At 47.9% G+C, this 19,728-nt stretch overlaps 1 protein-coding gene across 2 annotated transcripts in view; it reads left to right on the top strand.

Annotated features, from left to right (window-relative positions):
• The window catches only part of Plxna4 (plexin A4), a 452,981-nt gene that overhangs the window by 377,541 nt on the left and 55,712 nt on the right, over positions 1-19,728 (top strand). For both annotated transcript variants that reach the window (XM_075953914.1, XM_075953915.1), the window contains exons 11-17: positions 1,499-1,595; positions 1,949-2,139; positions 6,353-6,504; positions 12,054-12,171; positions 15,821-15,957; positions 17,047-17,211; positions 19,625-19,718. In XM_075953914.1, the coding sequence (XP_075810029.1) occupies positions 1,499-1,595; positions 1,949-2,139; positions 6,353-6,504; positions 12,054-12,171; positions 15,821-15,957; positions 17,047-17,211; positions 19,625-19,718 (954 nt within the window). The remainder of the gene's footprint in view (positions 1-1,498; positions 1,596-1,948; positions 2,140-6,352; positions 6,505-12,053; positions 12,172-15,820; positions 15,958-17,046; positions 17,212-19,624; positions 19,719-19,728) is intronic.

The following is a 19,728-nucleotide window of genomic DNA, read 5'->3' as shown; positions in this document are numbered from 1 at the left end:
GTAAACAACTTGGTTATCGTGTTGGTTTTGTTAGCTTATTGAGATAAGGTAACCTTGGCTGGCCTGAAACCCACTGTGTATACCAGGCTGGCCTCAAGTTTACAGAGATCCTCCTACTTCTGGCTGGGTTAAAGGCATATAGGCCACTATAAAAGCTTTTGGTTACCATGTTAACAGATACAAAGTTACCAGTATGATAGAGAGGAGGAAAGGGAGAATATGCGTGTGACTTTACAGTGTGTTGTAATTGTTCTACTTTTTTATTGTATTTTATTTATTTTTTATTTTTACTGTGCCTTAATTATGCCTACATCATTGGTGTGCATGTGCAAAATAAAAACAGCATAGAGTTAGATGGTCTCTGAGGTTTCAGGTAACTAATGGGGGCTCTTCAATATATTTCTCAGATTTGGGGGTCACAGCCATACTGAACCAAAGCCTCTGCTGTCATTTCCTCAGGGCAAGGGGCCTTTGCTTTCTCCTCCGTACCCAGCAGGTGTCAGTCACAGAACTGCTTAGTGAGAGGGTCAACAGTGTGCTGGGAGCGTCTCCATGTTCAGGGGAATGCCAAGGGTTTTTGGCTGAGCTGGGTTTTTGCTGCTCGGAAGAGGGAAGTTAAAACGTTTGAATGTTAGGATTAAACCTGAAGAGGCCTGACTGCACACACTGCTTGTTAAAGAACCCCCAGCACACTCACCATGTAGTTTATTCTGTAACTCAAGGCATGGGGTAATTCTCTAGGCTTTAGAAGCTGCTACAACAAGCAACAGATCTCCTCTTGCCCAGTGACAGAGGCTTGGATTCCAGCCCCAGAAATTCTCGCCAGGCCGGGACGTCCAGTGTCTGTGGCTGATTTCCCCTCCTGATCACTGGAAGTGCTACAGCCATCTTGGAGAAGGGACACTTTCTACCATCTCCCTTGAGATCCACCCACAGCCACAGAAGTTCAGACCCTCCAACCCTTGACTCTGGGCTGAGAGAGCCCATTGGATTTGCGAGCCTAACTTCTAACCAACAAAATGCCAGTCCTTAGCCCTTCCTGTACAGAAAAGTATGTCACAGCTCCAGTCCTCTGTCCTACCCTCTGTGACAGGGAAGTCTGCTGGTATGATGATGATGATGATAATAATAATAATAATAGCACCAGGTACTTTTAACACTGATGCCCATGGCAAGCTGGGTTTCCTCTGCTCACTGCCCTTCTTTCTCTTCACTGACCAGTAACTGCAGTGGGAAGCAGAGCGGGGTCTGCCACACACGGAGCCTTCATGCTGTACCTGGCATCTCTGAGTCAGCATCCTCTTCCCTGCCTTCATCATCTCCATCTGACCACGTACATGTGTCTGTATTCAAGAAAATACACATATGCACAGCCATGGCTAGTCCTGAACCCTGTGTGCTCTATGGGGCCCCAGGCTAAGCATTCGGGTCTCCATAGAGATCTCTGTAATATTTTTTTTTTGCTCTTTCCGCACCCCCACCCCCAATCTGGTTGCAGTATTCCTATGAAGGGATGGAGATCAACAACCTGCCTGTGGAGCTGACAGTCGTGTGGAATGGGCACTTCAACATTGACAACCCGGCTCAGAACAAAGGTGTGAAGAGGCTAAGGCTGGTAGAAAAGGCAGGAGGAGAGGGAGTGGAGCAGGGGAGAGAAGAAAGCAGAGCAGCGCTGCCTTCTTGGGTCGTCATCTCATCCCCACCTCCCAGCACCCGTCAATCTCCCTTGGGCTTTGAGTCTTTCCTTCACAAACCTAGCTCTTCTCCATCCACGTTTCCCTGCCATTCTGGACCCAGGTTCTGCACTGTGGTGGCTCCCAGGGGTGGGATAGAGGGAAAGGAGCTTTATGGAAGGATAGCTGAGACCAAATGGGGACCCACAGTTTCCCCTGTAGCCATTCTCAGCCCGTCCTCATCCCAAAGTGCCTCTTGTCCCTGTCTTCCACAGTTTACCTATACAAGTGCGGGGCCATGCGTGAGAGCTGTGGGCTGTGCCTTAAAGCTGACCCAGATTTTGAGTGTGGCTGGTGCCAGAGCCCAGGCCAGTGCACCCTGCGCCAGCACTGTCCTGCCCATGAGAGCCGGTGGCTGGAACTGTCAGGAGCCAACAGCAAATGCACCAACCCTCGGATCACAGAGGTAAGCCATTGCCAGGCCTGTAGCTCACTCCAGGCTGCCAAGCCACTCTGTAGCCTGCTAGGGACCAGAGCTTTAAAGACAATGCCTGGCTATGGGATTGATCAACCCTTGTGGTCACCAGGTAGACTTGGGTGCTCTGACTGGCTGGGCATTTTTCATTTTTCTTTATAGATTCTATGGACGCTTAGGCTTGGTTCAGAGAACTTTCTATCACCTAAGGAACAGAAAGGGACTCCAACCCTTTTGGGGGTCTTACTGCCCTTCCCTCTGTGTACAGAGACCTCAGTGACAAGGCTGTGAGCTTTATCAACAATGGCTTCACTTGAAGTTGGTCACTAGAAGCTTCACTGGAAGCTGCACTAGATCTAGGGGCCAGAGCCCAACAAAGAGACCTCAGAACTTGCCCCAATAAGACCTAAGCTGTACAATTAGAAATAAATCTGCATGGAGTTTCAGAATCTAACTGTGGAGAATAGGGGGTAACGGGTCAGAGCAAAACATTCAGCTGGTGGGGGCACAGCCGGGACTGTGCGGGGCTCTGTTAGCCTCACCTGTGCAGTGAGTGCAAGCACCTGCTGTCCCACAGAGGATTTCAGGGATTGGCTTAGAGGCATCCTGCCAACCATGTACTTCCTCAGCTTCTGTAGCACCCCTGAGAAGCTCACCAGCCTCCTCCACATTCTTCTTACTCATCACCGTTAAAATGCATCAGAGAATTACTGCCCCTGAGATTTATATGGGCAGTTCTGTCTCCCGCCCATTCTATATTTCTGACTGGGGTGAGGTGGCTTACCTAAGGTATTCTTCCACCAGGCTTCAGATCCTTGCTCTCTTCTTAAAATGAAAGAGAAATGCAAGTCTCCTGTTATCTGTTCCCCAACATTAGGATCCCATCTAGTATAATCCTCCCATCACCCCAGGAACAGGGCTTAGCACACAGTAGGTGCTTACTATCTCTTGGATTTGGAGGATGCTCATTATGAAAATGAGGTTGATGGGGAAGAGGGGAAAGAGGAGGAAGTAAGCAGCTGTATATGCATCTGTCAGTCAGGAGGACACACTCAGCTTTGCTCAGTTTTGCTAATGTTTCCATTCCACATTGAGCAATGGTGTCCATGGTCCTAGACTGTGGATATGTGAAGTGCTTTGGAGTCTGCATAGTCCCTTCACATCCCTGGTTAGTAGGCACATAAGCTCTGTTATATTGGGCTCCTGGGGTTTTGTAATCAAGCATCACAAACTACGTAGCTTAAAGTATCACTATCCTGGAGGTAGGAGTTCAAGATCAGGACATTGGCAGGATTGGTTGCTTCCAAAGGAGGTTAGTTGTCAACTGTGCCCCCTTCATGTCTCCCTCTATACACATCTCCATGTGTTCTGGTTCTCTCTCTCTCTCTCTCTCTCTCTCTCTCTCTCTCTCTCTCTCTCAATAGCACTATGATCACAAGGGTTAAAGCCTATACTAATGACCTCCTTTATGCTTAATGGTCTCTGTAAAGACTTATTGCTGCCTAAAGTTACATTCTGAGGTACTAGGATATTGTGGTTTGAATATGAAATGTCTTTCACAGGCTCCTGTGTTTGAACACTTGGTCCCCAGGTGGTGGTTATGTTTTAGGAGAATGTAAACCTTTTAGGAAGTGGAACCAAGCTGGGGGACATGGGTCCCTAGAGGATACACATTGAGATTTAGAGCCCAGCTTCCTTCTGAATTCTCTGCTTCATGGACAATACCGTGCCATAAGCAGCTGCCACATGCTCCTGTTACCAGAGATCAAGTCCTCTGCAATGCCTTCCCCACCATAATAGATATAACCTCTGTAACCATCAGCCAGAATGGATCATTTTTCCCTGTAAGTTGCTTCTCTCAGGTAACAAGAAAAGCAACTAAGTCATAAGATTAATTAGAACCTCCACCTATGAATGGAGGGAGGATCATAGTTAGGACCTCCTCCTATGAATGGAGGAAGGAGCATAGTTAGGACCTCCCCCTATGAATGGAGGGAGGATCATAGTTAGGACCTCCCCCTATGAATGGAGGGAGGAGCATAGTTAGGACCTCCCTCTATTAATGGAGGGAGGAGCATAGTTAGGACCTCCCCCTATGAATGGAGGGAGGAGCATAGTTAGGACCTCCCCCTATGAATGGAGGGAGGATCATAGTTAGGACCTCCCCATATGAATGGAAGAAGGAGCATAGTTAGGACCTCCACCTATGAAGTGGCAGGGGTGGGATGGTGAGCACAGTTCAACCCTTCACACCTGTGAAGGCCAAGGTTATTATCTTCCTCTACCAGAGAGAGTATTGTCAGAGCCACAGTAGCTAGAGTATAAAGAAAGCAGTGTGCCTCCCAAATCCTAATTCCCAGATTCATGTTCTCCTTTACACAGAGAAGGGACATGCACGCCTTACAAACTGTGCCACTGGGATGGGACTGAGCAGAAACGGTATTGGCTACTATGATAGAACCCCCTCAGCTACCTCAGGGTGGCCTTCCAAATGCATCCCTCACCTGAGACCGTTCATCTTCGGCATTCCTGGCGATGGTAATCTCAAAACTGGGACTTCCCTGAGCCCCCAGTTCACTCCGTTGTCTATGGTGACTTCCAGGCTGGAGAACTGGGCAGGGGGCAGACAAATGCCCTCCAACCCACTTTCCCACATCCCTACCTCTCTCTCCCAGCCCTTTCCCAACCCTGAACCTCCTCTGTGGAGCCACTGCCCTTATGCTGCTACCGGCTACCCATCCCTGGGGCTGTGGCACATGGCGGCTCACAATGCACTGAAACCTATCAGCTATATTTGCTTTCTCCTTGGCGTGATTCCAAGAAAATCATAGGAAGAGGTGACAAATTAAACAATCTCCCTAGGGTAGGGGCAACTCACTGCCTCCAACCTGGCCCCACCCCTCCAGGGGACCATGGACCAGTCCAAAGATAACCCCTCTTACAGGATGGCAAGCCAGGGCTGGAACTTCGTGCTGGCACCCCCACCAAGTGTTAGGGATGCACTGGGGACTCGCCATCTGGGCGAGCATTGGGGGAGAACCTAAGCACTCTCCCCTTACCTTCCACACATCTACCCACCTCACCTGAGCAGAAATGGGCCCATTTCTGCACTGAAACTATTTTCTACTGTGATGGGAACAGTTCATAAAAACTCTCACACCATAAGCATGCTGTCTCCATAAAGAGATATGTAAGAGGAAGGAAGTTGCTGGTCTTTGGTTAATGAACAGTCTCCCCCTAGAAAAACCGCCACTAGGGCAGCCCAGTCTAGTGCCTTTGGTTCTTCCAACTTTACCAGCCATCCAGGAAAGTGCCCCATGTGTAACCCTTTCAGAATGGGGTAGTGGAACATTCTAGAAAAAAAACTAGAGACTTGCCACTCAGATTTTCCCTCGGGGACCTCACTTCAGGTGTAGTGCTCTGAGAACCAGGAACGGAAGAAGGCCTTACTGTGGGAAGTAACAATTAGATGTCCACAGTCCGTACCACAAAGTAAGCCAGGTCCTAGTTGACAGCTCCCTGCCTTCTAATTATGAGCGTTAACATCCACGGTGACATCTCTGGAGGAAAGGACAGTCACTCTGACCAGTGTAAAGTCTGAATTCAAATCTCTGCCATGGCAACCAAGCCAACAAGGAAGGTAAATAAATGGTATTGCCAAATGCTCTGAAGAGAGATGCTGCCACTGACAAGAAAGGTGGGCAGGGGCAACTGGAGACAACTCTGGCTCTTGGAGACTTAAGGTCAAAGGGGGCTGGGTGGGAGAATGGGGAACTCAACCTGAATAGCGATTGTCACAGAAGGAGTATGGCAGGCGCCTTGGACTTTCAGTGAAGAGAAGCAACCTGTGATTATGCAGACTAGACATTTGGTGTGGAAAGTGGATGTGATGGTCCTAGGTACAAGTGGTTCTTGGCAGATAAGAGGGTTGTATTGGATGCCAGAAGTCCACCCTGATTTTCTCTGCAGTCATATTCTCTTCTTCTATGAGATAGGAAGATAGACCAGGGGCTTTGAACATGGCTCTCAGGGCCACAGAGAAACACAGACCTCTTTACCCAAGGATACCACCCATTGACAGCCACATGCCTTTTGCACCTGCTGAAGAAGTATGCACAGAAGCATAAAGGGCCATGTCCCCTCTGTAGCAAGAAGGCAGTGGTGCTTCTTGGGGCCTGAAGGATCACCTCTCTCTTCTCTGCAGATCATCCCAGTGACGGGCCCTCGGGAAGGGGGCACCAAGGTCACCATCCGAGGGGAGAACCTGGGCTTGGAATTCCGGGATATTGCTTCCCATGTCAAGGTGGCTGGTGTGGAATGCACTCCCTTGGTGGATGGCTACATCCCTGCAGAACAGTAAGTGAGAGCCTCCTGGGATGTGGAGGCAACCAAAGGGGAAGGGGGGACGTGGAAGCACAGGCTTGAGATGATCACAATACTTGGGACCAGAAGTGTTTTGGATTGGGGATTTTTTTTTCTTCAGACTTTAGAATGTCTGAATAGACATAATGAGATATCCTGGGGATGGGCCCTAAGACTAACAAAATTCATTTGTGTCTCATATACACCTTATACACATAGCCCAAAGATGACTTTATATAGCATTTTAAATAATCACCAAATAAAGTTTCTTGGTATAAAATTTCCCATTGGTGGCGCCATATGAAGGCTCAAATGGCTCAGATTTGGGACTTGCAGAGTAAGAACTGATTGATTAATGGCAAACTCAGAGCCAGGTTGGAGGGGAGGGCTTAGGATACAACTAACATTTTAGGGTGACTACAGGTAAACCTCAGCTCTTTGCCTTGTGTACTTCTGAGGTGCTGTACTAGGGAGCTAGAGACAAGGATGGGAAATAATGGGGGGGGCAAGTAAAGCCACTGCTGACTACTGGGGGGAGGGTACAGAAAGAAAGAGGTGAGAAAGAGCAAAATTAAAGTCTTCCAGGGAGTGTGAATTCAATTCCCTCTATTGTCTCTAACTCCCCATGAGCTTCCCCACAGGTAAGCTAGCCCTGGGCTATCCTATGCGGAGGCTGAAAATGAAATCTCATACTTATTCTCAGGCCTGTGAGTTCTTTGGCTAAATTTTCTCTTTGCGAACCCTGCGCAAAAGGGTCATTCAACAGATGACCTTGACCCTTAACCCACCTAGTGGAGGAGATCCAGTGAGCCGTGCATTGTCTGGTCAATAAGCAAACACCCCTTCCCAGCCCAGCAAACACAGCTATGGAATGATGGCCAGAGTAGTGGAATCTGTATTCCATCCTGTGCCACCCAGACTATAACATTATCAGTTGTCCTGTGAACATTCCACGGGGGCTGCTGGCAGGGTCTCCCTTAGGCCTGGCAGTGCCCTGCACTTCTGCTTGCTGGACCGGAGGATTCAGAACCACAGAGATGGTGCATGTGCCAATTCCTCCTGACTTCCATCAGGGCGATCCCACAACATCTGTAGAACAGAAGAGTCCAGAGTGACTTGGAATCAGCCCCCTCATCGACCATCGCTTAGTGACCCAAACATCTATCCGTGGCACCTACACTTTTGTGAGAATTTTCTGAAATCACAGCAGAGCCAGCTTTATATGCTGATAGGGCACAATGTGGGGGAGCTTACAGCCCCGGCCACAGAGCAGGCGTCAGCAGTGTTATTGTAAACCCGATGATGAAAATCCCGCAGTATCAGTTAGACCCACGGAGTGATAGAGAATGCTCGGGGCAAGCACCCTGACACGCGAGAATTCAGTGTGTGATGAGGGTAACAGTTCAAATCAACACGGAAAGCAAAGATCCTGCAGCAAATGGTGCTGGGTAAAGCCGGGAGAAGAAGAAGATCGGATCCTTAGTTCACATTACACACCCGAATAAATTCCAGGTAGATTAAAGAGTTAGGGGCACAGGAATGAAGCTGAGAGATTAGAAGGAAATGCAGGTGCAAACTCATTTGATTTCATGAAGGGAAAGATGTTTTGAGTATGAGCTGGAAAATGAAACATAAAGAAAAGATTAGGGGTTTTGAGTATATAAAACTCAAAAACGTATACATCAGAAATCAGTGTGAGAAAAATAAAGGTGAACGAAGAGCTGGGAATATGGTTATACCCATCACCGTTAATAGACACCTTTTTCTTAACAGATAAAGATGCTTTATAAATAAAAGGCAGTTATCACAAAATGAGCAAAGAGCCATGAATGTATAATTCACGCGATACACAAAGAACTGAAAACTCATATGAGAAATGAAATTGCAAATGACGGCAATGGAGAACACTTTTCAAAGGTTAAAGCTCCAGAGGCCAGAGACGGAGCTCAGTGAGTAGGGCGCTTGTCTAGCTCACAGAAAGCCCTGAGTTCAATCCCCAGCGAGGCAGACACAGGTGTAGTCCCAGGACTAGATCTGTAAAGACAGAAAGGTCAGAAGTTCAAGGTCAGGCATCCTCAACTGCATAGTGAATTTGAGGTTAGCCTGGACTACATGAGATGCTATCTCAATAAAAACAAAAATAAAAATAAGCACCAGGTGCAATTGGCTCATTTACTTGTGGTGGGAGGGAAATTGGGACCAACTTTCAGGAAGGCATTTGGATGTGTAGATTAAAAAAGTCTTAGCTGGAAGCTCCATATGGCTGCATGTGCCTGTAACACCAGCACTGAGGGACAGACAGGCAGCTCCTGGGAGCTCACCTAACTGAGAGGGTAAGCTTCTGGTTCAGGGATGGATGCTGTCCAGGCAGTAAGAGGAGGATAGTGGTGTGAAACCCCCACCTACTGCCCTGCTCTGGCTGTGTGTGCATACCCACCCACCCACTCACATGTATGCATCACACACATATACCATATGTATACAATCATGTCATGTGCTCTCCCAAAAGAACCAACAACAAAAACCAGAAGTCTTAGCTGGCACTTTATATACAGTTCTGCAATTCCAGCTACATGGGAGGCTGAGGCAGGAACAGCTCATATTCAAGTCCTGCCTGGGCTAGAGTGAGTGAGTTTAGGGCTAGCCTGGGCATCTAAGTGAGACTCTGTCTCAAAATCAAGACAGAGAAAGGAAAAGAGAAATGAAACTGAGATGTAGCTCAGTGGTAGAACACTTGACCTCAGGTTCAATCCCAGTAGCACCCCACCCCCATAGTCTTTAAGTCTGTCTAATATGCTTCTAAAACATTCCCTAAACAACCAGACTAGCAAAAATATTTAACAATCCTTATCTCAGTTTTATTTATAATAGAAACAATTCTGAAGCAATGATACATCTAAAAGTAGGGGATTTATCAGTTCAAAAGTGATTGTACAGATGTCTCTCGACCTTACATCTCTTTTGGACATGGTAGGGACTGAATCCAGGACCATGTGCACTGCCAGACAAGGATTATGTCCCCGAGATGCATTCCCAGCCCTTGGCACTGTGTCTTGATAAACCAACCCTTCGTAAGCTGAAAACAGCATAAGCTGAAACTGTTAATATATTCCTAACCAGCTACGAGTGTTGTTTCTTCTTGTGGTCCCTGGCACACAGGGACCTGAAGCTTTCTGCCACTGGCCAGCATCACCGAGAATATCATAGAATATGTGGCTAGCTCAAGAAAAGATCAAAATTCAAAGTATGAAATAGGCAAGAGTTGACAGACTTGTAAATCACTTTCATACCATTATAAAGCTGGATCTTGTAAGTTAAAGTGAATCACAGACGAGCACCTAGTCAAGGTATCATATGTGCACATACACAGGTAACCAAGCGGAATACAGCTTTGAATTAATTTTGTGGAAGAAAAGCCAGAGTCCATCTGTCTTTTCCCCCACACTAAACAAGTGTTTATTATGCTGTCTATACAGAACACACACACACAGAGACAGACCTTTTCCTTGGTACTTCTTTTTAAGAAACACAAGACACAGAAACTCCAGGGCTAGGGATGTGGCTCGGTGACAGAGTGCTCATGTGACATTTGCCACGCCCTGCGTTTGCTCCCCAGCACCGTGAAAGATAAAACGGCACCAAAACCAACTAAACAAACAAACAACTCCACGGGACTCAAAAGGTAGAAATGGAAAAGTAAAGCAATGGCATATTTACCCACATAGATGCTTTCGCAAGCTAGTGCGGCAGAATATTCTGAAAACCAAGTTAAAAGGCAGGTAGCAAGTGGACAATCAAGAAGAAAATAATTCCAGTATTTACCACAAATAAAAATATGCCTAGTCAAGAAGGTGTCACAGAAAGACAATTGGTCAGCATAATATAGAGAGGTCTCTAATAGAGACATCAAAGGAAGGCAGTATATATAAAAAAGAAGACGCATGAGCACATGCATCCTCTGTATTAATCACTGGACTTAACACGATCTTTTCTGTCGTATATTGGAAAAACTTTCAAAGGATTGTGACTATATATAGTCTTAGCTAGAGTAGTGGACCACTGATACAAATGCAGATTGGTACAGCTTTTAGGAAACATTATTGGGCCCTATTAATGTTAAGTAAACTGTTTAGTCAGTGCATTCCCTCCTGCGGAGTCTGTTCTAATAAACACATGATATTTAAGTATTTGTATGTTGCCTATTTGGCTGTTTTATTTGTTTGTTGTTTTTTGAAGCAGGAGAAAGATCAAAATGTTTACATGCCCATCAAGATTATAAGAAGATTATTATTAAAATGGTGGTTTAAACAAGCATATAATATTACAAAGCTGTTAGGAAGAATAAAGTAGATGCATGTAGAGGCTCGATGAAAACACATGAAATGTTGTTAAATACAAACTGGTATTTAGAGCAGTGCTTATGCTACATTTTATGTGTATCTTTTAAAATATGTGTTTATTCATATAAATATACAAAGTTGTACATAATCATAAATGTGTGTCTTAACATTCGTGCATATAGAATATGTGTACATGTTTAAGTATATGTTCTTGTATGTAAATGGTATCTTCTTAGTACCCAAAGAGGATTTGTCTAAGACCTTCTGAAGATACCCAAATTCATGATGCTCAGGTGACTTCTGTAAAATAGTAGAGTCCTTGCAGACAACCTGCGAGCATCCTAGTGCATACTTTAAACCTCTCTCCATTACTTATACCCAATAAAACAGAAATATTAGATGAATGGACATTCTATTGTATTGTCCAGGGACTCATAAGAAAAAATAAGTCTGGGCACTGGAGAGATGGCTCAGTGGTTAGGATCATTGGCTGCTCTTGCAGAGAACCCAGGTCAGTTCCCAGCACTGACCTGGAAACTTAAAATCATCTTTAACTCCAGTTCTAGGAGATCTCATGCCCTTTTCTTACCTCCATGGGAGCCAGACATGCATGTGGTACACAGATATATATCTATATATATCTATATATATATATGCACATATATATATATGCATAAAGTCATGCATATAAGATAAAAATAAATGCATCATTTTTAAAAGGGAGTTGAACTTAGACAATATAGATAGTGATTTATTTAGTAGTATTTTTGATCTATGGTTGGTTGAGTCCATAGTTTTGATACCATGATGTTAAACATACAAATATGTAGGCAAACTGCCTAACTCTTCTGTTTCTCAGTTTCTTCATTTGTGAGATGGAGAACACACACACACACACACACACACACACACACACACACACACACACATCTGCATTAGTAACTATACCAATATATACACATTGGAGCATCTCCTCTCCTGGCATAAAACTTGGGACAGCTGGGAGCAGACTTACATCACTGAGGCATCCCAGATGCTGGGAGCAGGAACTCCCAAGAAGAGACTTGAGAGCCTAAGGTCAGATTCAAGTTCTGGATCACTTGATGAACTCACGCAGATCAGCTAACCTCTCTGGGCTCGCTGTGGGCCTAGGCCATGGTTGGGAGTCCTGAGGCTTACGCAGTCTCCCCTTTGTTCCTATAGGATTGTGTGTGAGATGGGAGAGGCCAAACCCAGCCAGCATGCAGGCTTCGTGGAGATCTGTGTGGCTGTGTGCCGACCTGAGTTCATGGCCCGCTCCTCCCAGCTCTATTATTTCATGGTGAGTCCTGGATGCCACTGGCCTGCCTGGGTGCGGGCTGCAGCAAATCTTATGGCTGCCAATGCAGAGTGGGGCCTCCACCTATCACCTGTGTTCAGGGGAACCCCCCATGAACAGAGTAGGAGCATAGCCTGGTGCCCCAGAGACCTAGATCCAAATTCCCTGCCTCCTTGTATACCTCCAGGAAGTTCTTTTGGCCCTTGGGTCCCAGTGTCTCCTGTGTGGTCAAGCAGCAGGCTGACTCCCGGGAATTGTGCCCAGACTCAGCCGCTTCCTAAGTGGGAAAACTCAGACAAGCTGGCTAACTTTTCTGTGCCTCAGTTCCTTCATTTGTAAAATGAAAATGATATTTGTGTGTCATTCATGGTATGGTGATAATCATATAATCTCCATCTCATGTGGTGCTATTTTCTATGTTAACCACGCTCACCACTATGCCCCGCTATCTGCCCCTACCCCCTTTTAGACCTTATGCTATCATGAGCAGCCTATATTCTTTTCCCACCCATCCACTGACATCTCAGGACCTTCTTTACCTCCTTTTCTCCTGTCCTGGACCTAATCCCACCTATAGGCCTCCTCTATTTCCCCTTTCACATCCTGACCCCACCTCCCGTCCCTCCCATCCCCAGTCTCCTTCCCATAACTTCACCCCGGCCTCACCCCAACCACTCAAGTTACTCAAGTCCCTCCTGAACCCTCCAGGCTTGCAAAGCAAAGCCGCCTGGCTCACAGCTGTGGGGAAGGGGGAGAAATCTCCTGGCCTCGATCCTTCCATTTTCCACTTTAGATCTTCAGAGAGCCCAGGTGGCTGACATTAGAAAGTCTTCCTCCTTTATCCCTCCATCTCTCTTTCCTCCCTTCTGCTTCTTCTTCTTTCTTTCTGATGACTGTTTATCAGCTGGCATGTTTTTTTTTCTCCTCCCACTCAGGAAAACACAGGTAGGCCTGCAGGATAGTGTCTACCGTGGAATAAGGTGTACTTAAGTGTGGGTATTCAGGCAGTGGGCAGGCAGTGTGTGTCCAAGTGGGCCTCTGACTTCCATGAAGAACTTGCCTGGCCAGTGTTTTCCCTAGCATAAAACTGACCCATGGGCTCACACCCAAAGACAGGAGTGGAGAGGGGAACGAGGAGGGGAGGCAGTAGGAGTAAAGAGGCCATGAGGAATTATGAAAGTAATTGCTACAAGGCAAGCGCCCTGGTCCTTTGCTCAATGACCTATGTCACTTTCCTAGTTGAAGGGTTCTTCTAAGGAAATAGCCTGGTACCACATACCCTCTAGGGTAGAAATTCAGGGAGGAGAAATGCTGGGGACCTCAGCCCCTTCCTCTGCCCCGTGTTCACTTAGGGGTGGAATCTTGGAGGCTAGATATTTCCCAGTGGAAATGAAAAGCAGAGGTTGCCATGAGTCGCACAGGGTCAAGGGAAACAACAGACTCACCTGATCATGCGTCGGAGTAGCCTGGAGTCCTCATTGCCTTCCTCTCGGCTAAGAGGTTTGTGGGGAGAAGACAACTCTCCCATGGGGTTCTGGGATAGCTTTCCCCAGACTCCTCTGGGGGTTTCTAAAGCTCTGGGGTGTGCTGGGGGCCCTTTCTTGGTGTCCATCCAGAGTGATTTCCAGACCTTTAGGCCCTGGAACCAAGAGTTGGACAGACGTGGATAGCGGCAGAAGTAGGTGATTAGAAAATGATACATTTTCAAGGGCGGAAGCTGTCTGGGGCAGGGAGAAAGTTTACAAGCTGAGCCCAGAGCCCACTGCGTGACTTTTATGTCTCATTTCACAGGCTTTGGGGGTCATTTGGGCTTTCTCACACCTGCTCTGTTAGTTTTAATTCTTCTCCCAGTTTCATGTATCTCAGGGGTTCAAGTCTCCACAGATGGAAGGAGGGGGTGTTAGTATTATAATAGTGCACGGATCACCTACAGACACTGGTGCCCTGTGCCTGTACTGGGGACTCCACAGTCTGAGTCACCCCCAGTTGCTGGTGATGTTCCCAGCCTTCCTCTTTGCTAACAGGTTTTTCTCCCTTACTAATTTTGCAGTCTTGCATGTCCCAGGCCTTACCCTCTGCTCCACTCTCCTGCTTCAGGGACAAACTTGGGTTTCCTTCCGTTTCTTCCCACAAATCAACCCAGGCTCTGATGTGTGGGTTAGTCACATGAATGTCAGAGCCCAGATCAGGCGCCTGGCCCGCCACCCGCTCTGTCCCAGGAGGTCTCCATGCTGGGAATGCTCCTTCTCCCTCTCCCTTCTAGTCTGTTCGTTCGTGGAGCCAAGTGAAGAGCTGGCAAATAATTCAGACTTTGATTTCCCGTGCAAACCCACCGTGAAATATTTATGAAGCATGACTTGAATAATTAATAGTTTCTCACAAGTCTAAAACATGTTTCCATAACACTCCCTCACACCCGGAGCAGACCTCTTCCAGCCAGTCCCCACCTCAACACCACTGCCATCAGGCAAGCACTGGTCCTTCCCAGGTTTGACTCTGGATCTTTCCCCATAGCCCCGGAGGCACTGGACCCCAGCAGACGGACTCAGGGTGGGGGTGTCGTCAGTGGGGCCAAGACACACTTTGGAAATAGCTTATGACTGTAGTTTATTGAACAAGAAAACCATCATGGACCCTGAAGATAACAACCACTTTGGGGCTTAGTTCCCAATTGTGTGACCAGAGGAGTTGACTATTTTGCCCAGAGTCACACAGCATGATACCAATAGTCCCTGGTCCTTGGCTGCTCAATCACAAAGCCAGGACTTCAAACCTGGCCAAGGAACATAGAGTCAAGGTCAATGAGTGTCTCCAGGTGAATGCCCCCAGTGTGCCCTTCTCTGGGGTGGGTTTGCTGGCCCCCACAGGAGGCCTCCTGAGAGAGAGTAAGCTTGGTCTGTGAGCCCAGGGGGTTCAACCTCAGCACAGAGTTCTTTTAGGGGCTGTGGCTGGGGGAAAAGAAAGAGAAATCTTCATTTAAATGCAGATACAAGCTTCTCACCTGGGACCAGGGAAAGTTTTTCCATTAAAATGCTAATGAAAGAACAAACTGCAACTTCAAATCCCCTGCTGTCTGGGGCTCTGCTCCCCTACCCCTACCCCAGCCCTCTCCTCACCTCCAGTCAGGGCAGGGAGCTTGACAGGCCTTGCAAGGTCCTCACAGGCCCCAGGCTCTCTGATCACTGGATGGGTTTCCCAGGGAGACCTTTGGGAATGGCAGGTCTCCTTCTCTGTCTATCGAAGAAGTGATTGGAGACCAGAGCTGGCGTCAGGTCTCACCTGCAGTTCTTTTGGTCCATGTGACCTTGGAGAACTTAGCTAAGCCCTCTGAATCCCATCCGCGAAACAGATAAGAGTAGCCATTTAAAAAAAAAATCACGGACTGGATAATTAAAGATATACATATGTCTGTATCACTAGAGATAAAGGCTGTCACAAAAAACAAAAATCCATACACAGCACCTCTCGTGGCCACTATAATTCATGCGGATATGAAAGCTCTATTCTCACAAGAATACAAAACAGCCCTCAGAGGCCACAGGAGTCGGTGCTAGATGGTGGCTCTTCAGTAGGGCATGGGACACTGCCCGAGGCCTGAACCAGCCTCCTCCACCTATCCCAGCATGCCTCAGTTCTCTTTTTGTCTCTGCAGACCCTGACTCTTGCAGACCTGAAGCCCAGTCGGGGACCCATGTCTGGGGGCACACAGGTCACCATCACAGGCACGAACCTGAATGCAGGCAGCAATGTGGTGGTGATGTTTGGGAGCCAGCCATGCCTCTTCCACAGGTAACTCCTGGGCCCAGTGAGGGTCCAGACAGGTGAGCCTCCTGGGAGGGAAATGCGGGATCCCCCAGAGATGAACAGAAACTTTCCCTTCCCCAGACTGACTTTTACAAGGCCCTCCATAAGCCGTCACTCTTCCTCTCTTTAGGGGAGGTTAGACCCACCTTCCCTGGAAAGTGGGGGAGGTGTCACGCTGCTGTCCACCGTTCAGTCTGGTGTCCTAGGATGTAGCCTTTGCAGAGGACGAGGGTACCACTGAGCATCCAGCTTGGGACCGGCATGTGATGCCCCTTCAAGGGGCAGTGCCTCTCCTGCTGGGAGCTGCCTAGGAGCACCTCATGTGCTCTAAGCAGGTGATGCCCGAAGGTCAAGGCTGAGCCAACAAGGGCCAGAAGCCTTCCTCCCTCTGCCTATCTGGGCTCTGCAGCCGAAAGGAATTCACCTTACCTAACCAGGAGCTTGGAGTAGGGGCCACAGGGAGTCCATCCAAGGAGTGCTGTGAGAGATGTAACCAATCTAAGCCCAAGTCCCCAGGGACAGGTAGGTGTTCCTAGAGTAGATTATGACAAGAACTGTGACAGATTCAGAGTCTTGCCTTCCTGCTATCCAAGAAGCCATTACTCCGTGAGGGTGGTTAGGATAACTTTGCTCAAAGCAGCTGCCGTAGGACTGAGTCTCCTAAGAGGGCAGAGGCAGAGCTCAAGCCCAGTGCAGCAAGTATGGTTAAAACTGGGTTCAGGACTCAGAGTTACCGGGAGGAGGTGGCAAGGAGCTGATTCCCCCCAAACTCTCTTCAGAGGATTGTCACCGCAGGCAAACCGGGATGAGACATGAAGGGAAGAACCTCAGCAGACTTGCGTAGCTAGATCTTTACTAAAATTGGGCCGAGGGCTATGGTTAAGGACAGTCCAAACACCAGGCATCTTTGGAAGCTGGGCTCAGAGGCGCCTTTAAAAAGGTTGGTCCTCATCCATAGTTCGTGAGCTTTCTGTCTGTGACAGTGTCTACCCTGTACTTCTGTGAAACCTGATGCATCTAGGAAGGGACTGACTACCACAACCCTGAAGGCCCGTGCTCTGCTTTCCCCTCCAGGCGCTCGCCAACCTACATTATCTGTAACACTACGTCTTCCGATGAGGTGCTGGACATGAAGGTGACCGTGCAGGTGGACAGGGCCAGGATCCGACAGGACCTTGTCTTTCAGTATGTGGAGGATCCCACCATCGTGCGTATTGAGCCAGAGTGGAGCATTGTCAGGTAGGAGGACCCATCCCCTCTGCCTCCCCCTCTAGGCTTCAGTTTCTCTTTCTCAGCTCTCAAGAGTCCAAGATACAAAACATGCTGACTTGAGCCTATGAATCCCAGTGACCTGGAAGACTGAGGCCTTTTCCCAGCCCTGGTACCTGATTGCCTTTGTTCCTCTCAAATAACAGACTCAACCAGGCAGAGCCTGGTTCCTATTCCTCGCTGCTTCCCCAGCACCCAATACAAATATACTAAGCAAAATGACACAGGAGATGAAAGAGGACATGTGACCCTGCCCTAGGGAGAACCCAGGCTGGGAGTCCAGCAGTTCAGTAACTCACCCAGGGCAAGCCCTGGCTCCTCCTGGGTATCTAGCTTTGGAGGATTTTCCTAGGTATTGAGAGACTACAGGACCTCTAGGGTGTAACAGTGTGGAGAAGGAGCTGCAGGCACCTGACTGTGTCCACTCTTCCAAGCCTGGAGGACTTATCAGGATGAGAAAGCCCCACAGAGGCTGTCCTTTCTGTGAGGGCCCCTGGAAATCACTGGGAAGCCACTGTTCTGGGCTGCATACAAAATACAGTGAACACTTAGGGTCAGAAAGAACAGGCTTAGTCTCTGTGGCTTACCTAACAGATGACCTTAACAGCACAGCATCTTATTGTCCACCAGTCCCTTGCTCAGTGCTCCCCACAGTCAGCTCCAGACAGGAGGGCTCCCAGGACTGGAGAAGTTTGTGAAAACATAATAAAGACGTGCTCTGCTCTGACTGAGGCAGGGGCAAGTCTAGTCTAGGGGGCTAAACTTAAACTAGGGAACTGAAGGTCATATCTGACTGGTTGCCTGAATTTTTATAAATAAAATTTTATTGGCACAGGGCTCTACTCACTGGTTGTATTGTGTTCTCATGACTGCACAGACTTGAGTAACTGTGACAGAGACCATATGGCCTGTGGAGTCTGAAATATTTACTGCCTGGCCCTTCACAAAAATAGTTGGCCACTCTCTGCTTGAAGACCAGAGAGAACCAGCCCTGACTGCTGGGATGAGAAAGGCCATTGGCTGTCCTTAGCCAAGGCATGAAGGGGAAACAGCCTTTCAGAGCCATGTCAGGCCTTGGTCTCAGAGCCTGGTGATTCAGGGAGGTGGCACAGGCCTTTGTGACTCACTCAAGAAGCTAGGCAGTGATACTTGGGGACATTCATGGCCTTATTGAATTCGGTTTCCCTTCTCAGAAATAAAGGTGTCATCTTCCGGGCACTCACCAGTACCCCAAGTCATGTTCCTTCCATGAGGGAGGTTGGACACACTTTCTAGACTGCCAGCATCTTTGCTTAGGTTAAAGAAATCAGGGGATGGGGTGACCTTTGCACAGTGTGTGGATTTGAGCTTCCTATAAGTGTTGTTTGGAGACAATGATGGGATCATTTTCTACTGTGTGCAGAATTAGCAGTTGGGAAATCTGGGGGCAAGGAGGTTAGATACAGAAACTCACCTGGACTGTGCTGTGTGTAGAAGGAATCCCACAGGCACACCGGGAATTATATGTGTGCATGTGAGCTCGTGAGTGCATGCAAGACACACTCAATGGAGAGGAAAGTAATGGGAATTTAAAGATCGGAAAGTAGACAGATGGATCAAAACCCATGTGAGCACAGAGAATCCTAGCCACTAAAGCCTAGAAGTAGTTTACCTACAACGCTCTACTTTAGACAGCAGGATGTTTGCCAATGACACTCAGCTGGCTAGCAAGCAAGCCGTTCCTCATTCTACTCCAAGAAGGACATAGCCAAACACGGGACTGCCCATCCTCCCCACCAGCCTCTCAGCTTTGCTGGGCACAGAGCGTAGCATCCTCTGAAAGGCCATACTGAGGTGAATCACCTGCATTCACCTTATCTGTGTCCTATGTCACTCCAGGGCACTGGAGACTGGAGTCTCAGAGCAGGTCACACTGGTAACCCAGGAAGAGGTGTCTGGGCTTGGGCCATGGCTTTCATAGGTCTCGGGTGGACTGAAGCCACCAAGGAGGAAACGTCAAGCACAGTTGCCATGGAAAACAGATGTGCTTAGACACTGGAGGTTCTGCTGGGGACCATTGTTGTAGAACAAGACCAAAAGTGGTGAGGACCAGGAGAGGAGGCTCCAGGGATGAAACAGCAGGCTCCAGGCTGGGAGCCTAGGTGAACTAAGGCCCCTGCTGTAACCTGGGTGTGTTATAAACAACTCATCAAGGAACAATATGGGTATCTGGTACCCACTATCTTCTCTCTGGGCTTCTGAGGGACTTTTTCATTCTTGTCTCCAAGGACACAACTCGCTTCCTCATCCTTATTGTCATAGCTTACTCTGATAACCATTTTGTCATGGCCATTGCATCTCCTATGGCTGTGGTTCACACTCTCTTTTCTTTCTTTCTGGGCAGTGGGAACACACCTATCGCTGTCTGGGGAACTCACCTGGACCTCATACAGAACCCCCAGATCCGTGCCAAGCATGGAGGGAAAGAACACATCAATGTGAGTCCCT

Source organism: Microtus pennsylvanicus, chromosome 19 (assembly GCF_037038515.1).
Source record: "Microtus pennsylvanicus isolate mMicPen1 chromosome 19, mMicPen1.hap1, whole genome shotgun sequence".
Classification (NCBI taxonomy): Eukaryota; Metazoa; Chordata; class Mammalia; order Rodentia; family Cricetidae; genus Microtus; species Microtus pennsylvanicus.
The sequence above is the reverse complement of the archived record's forward strand: the minus strand, read 5'-3'. Positions and strand labels throughout refer to the sequence as shown.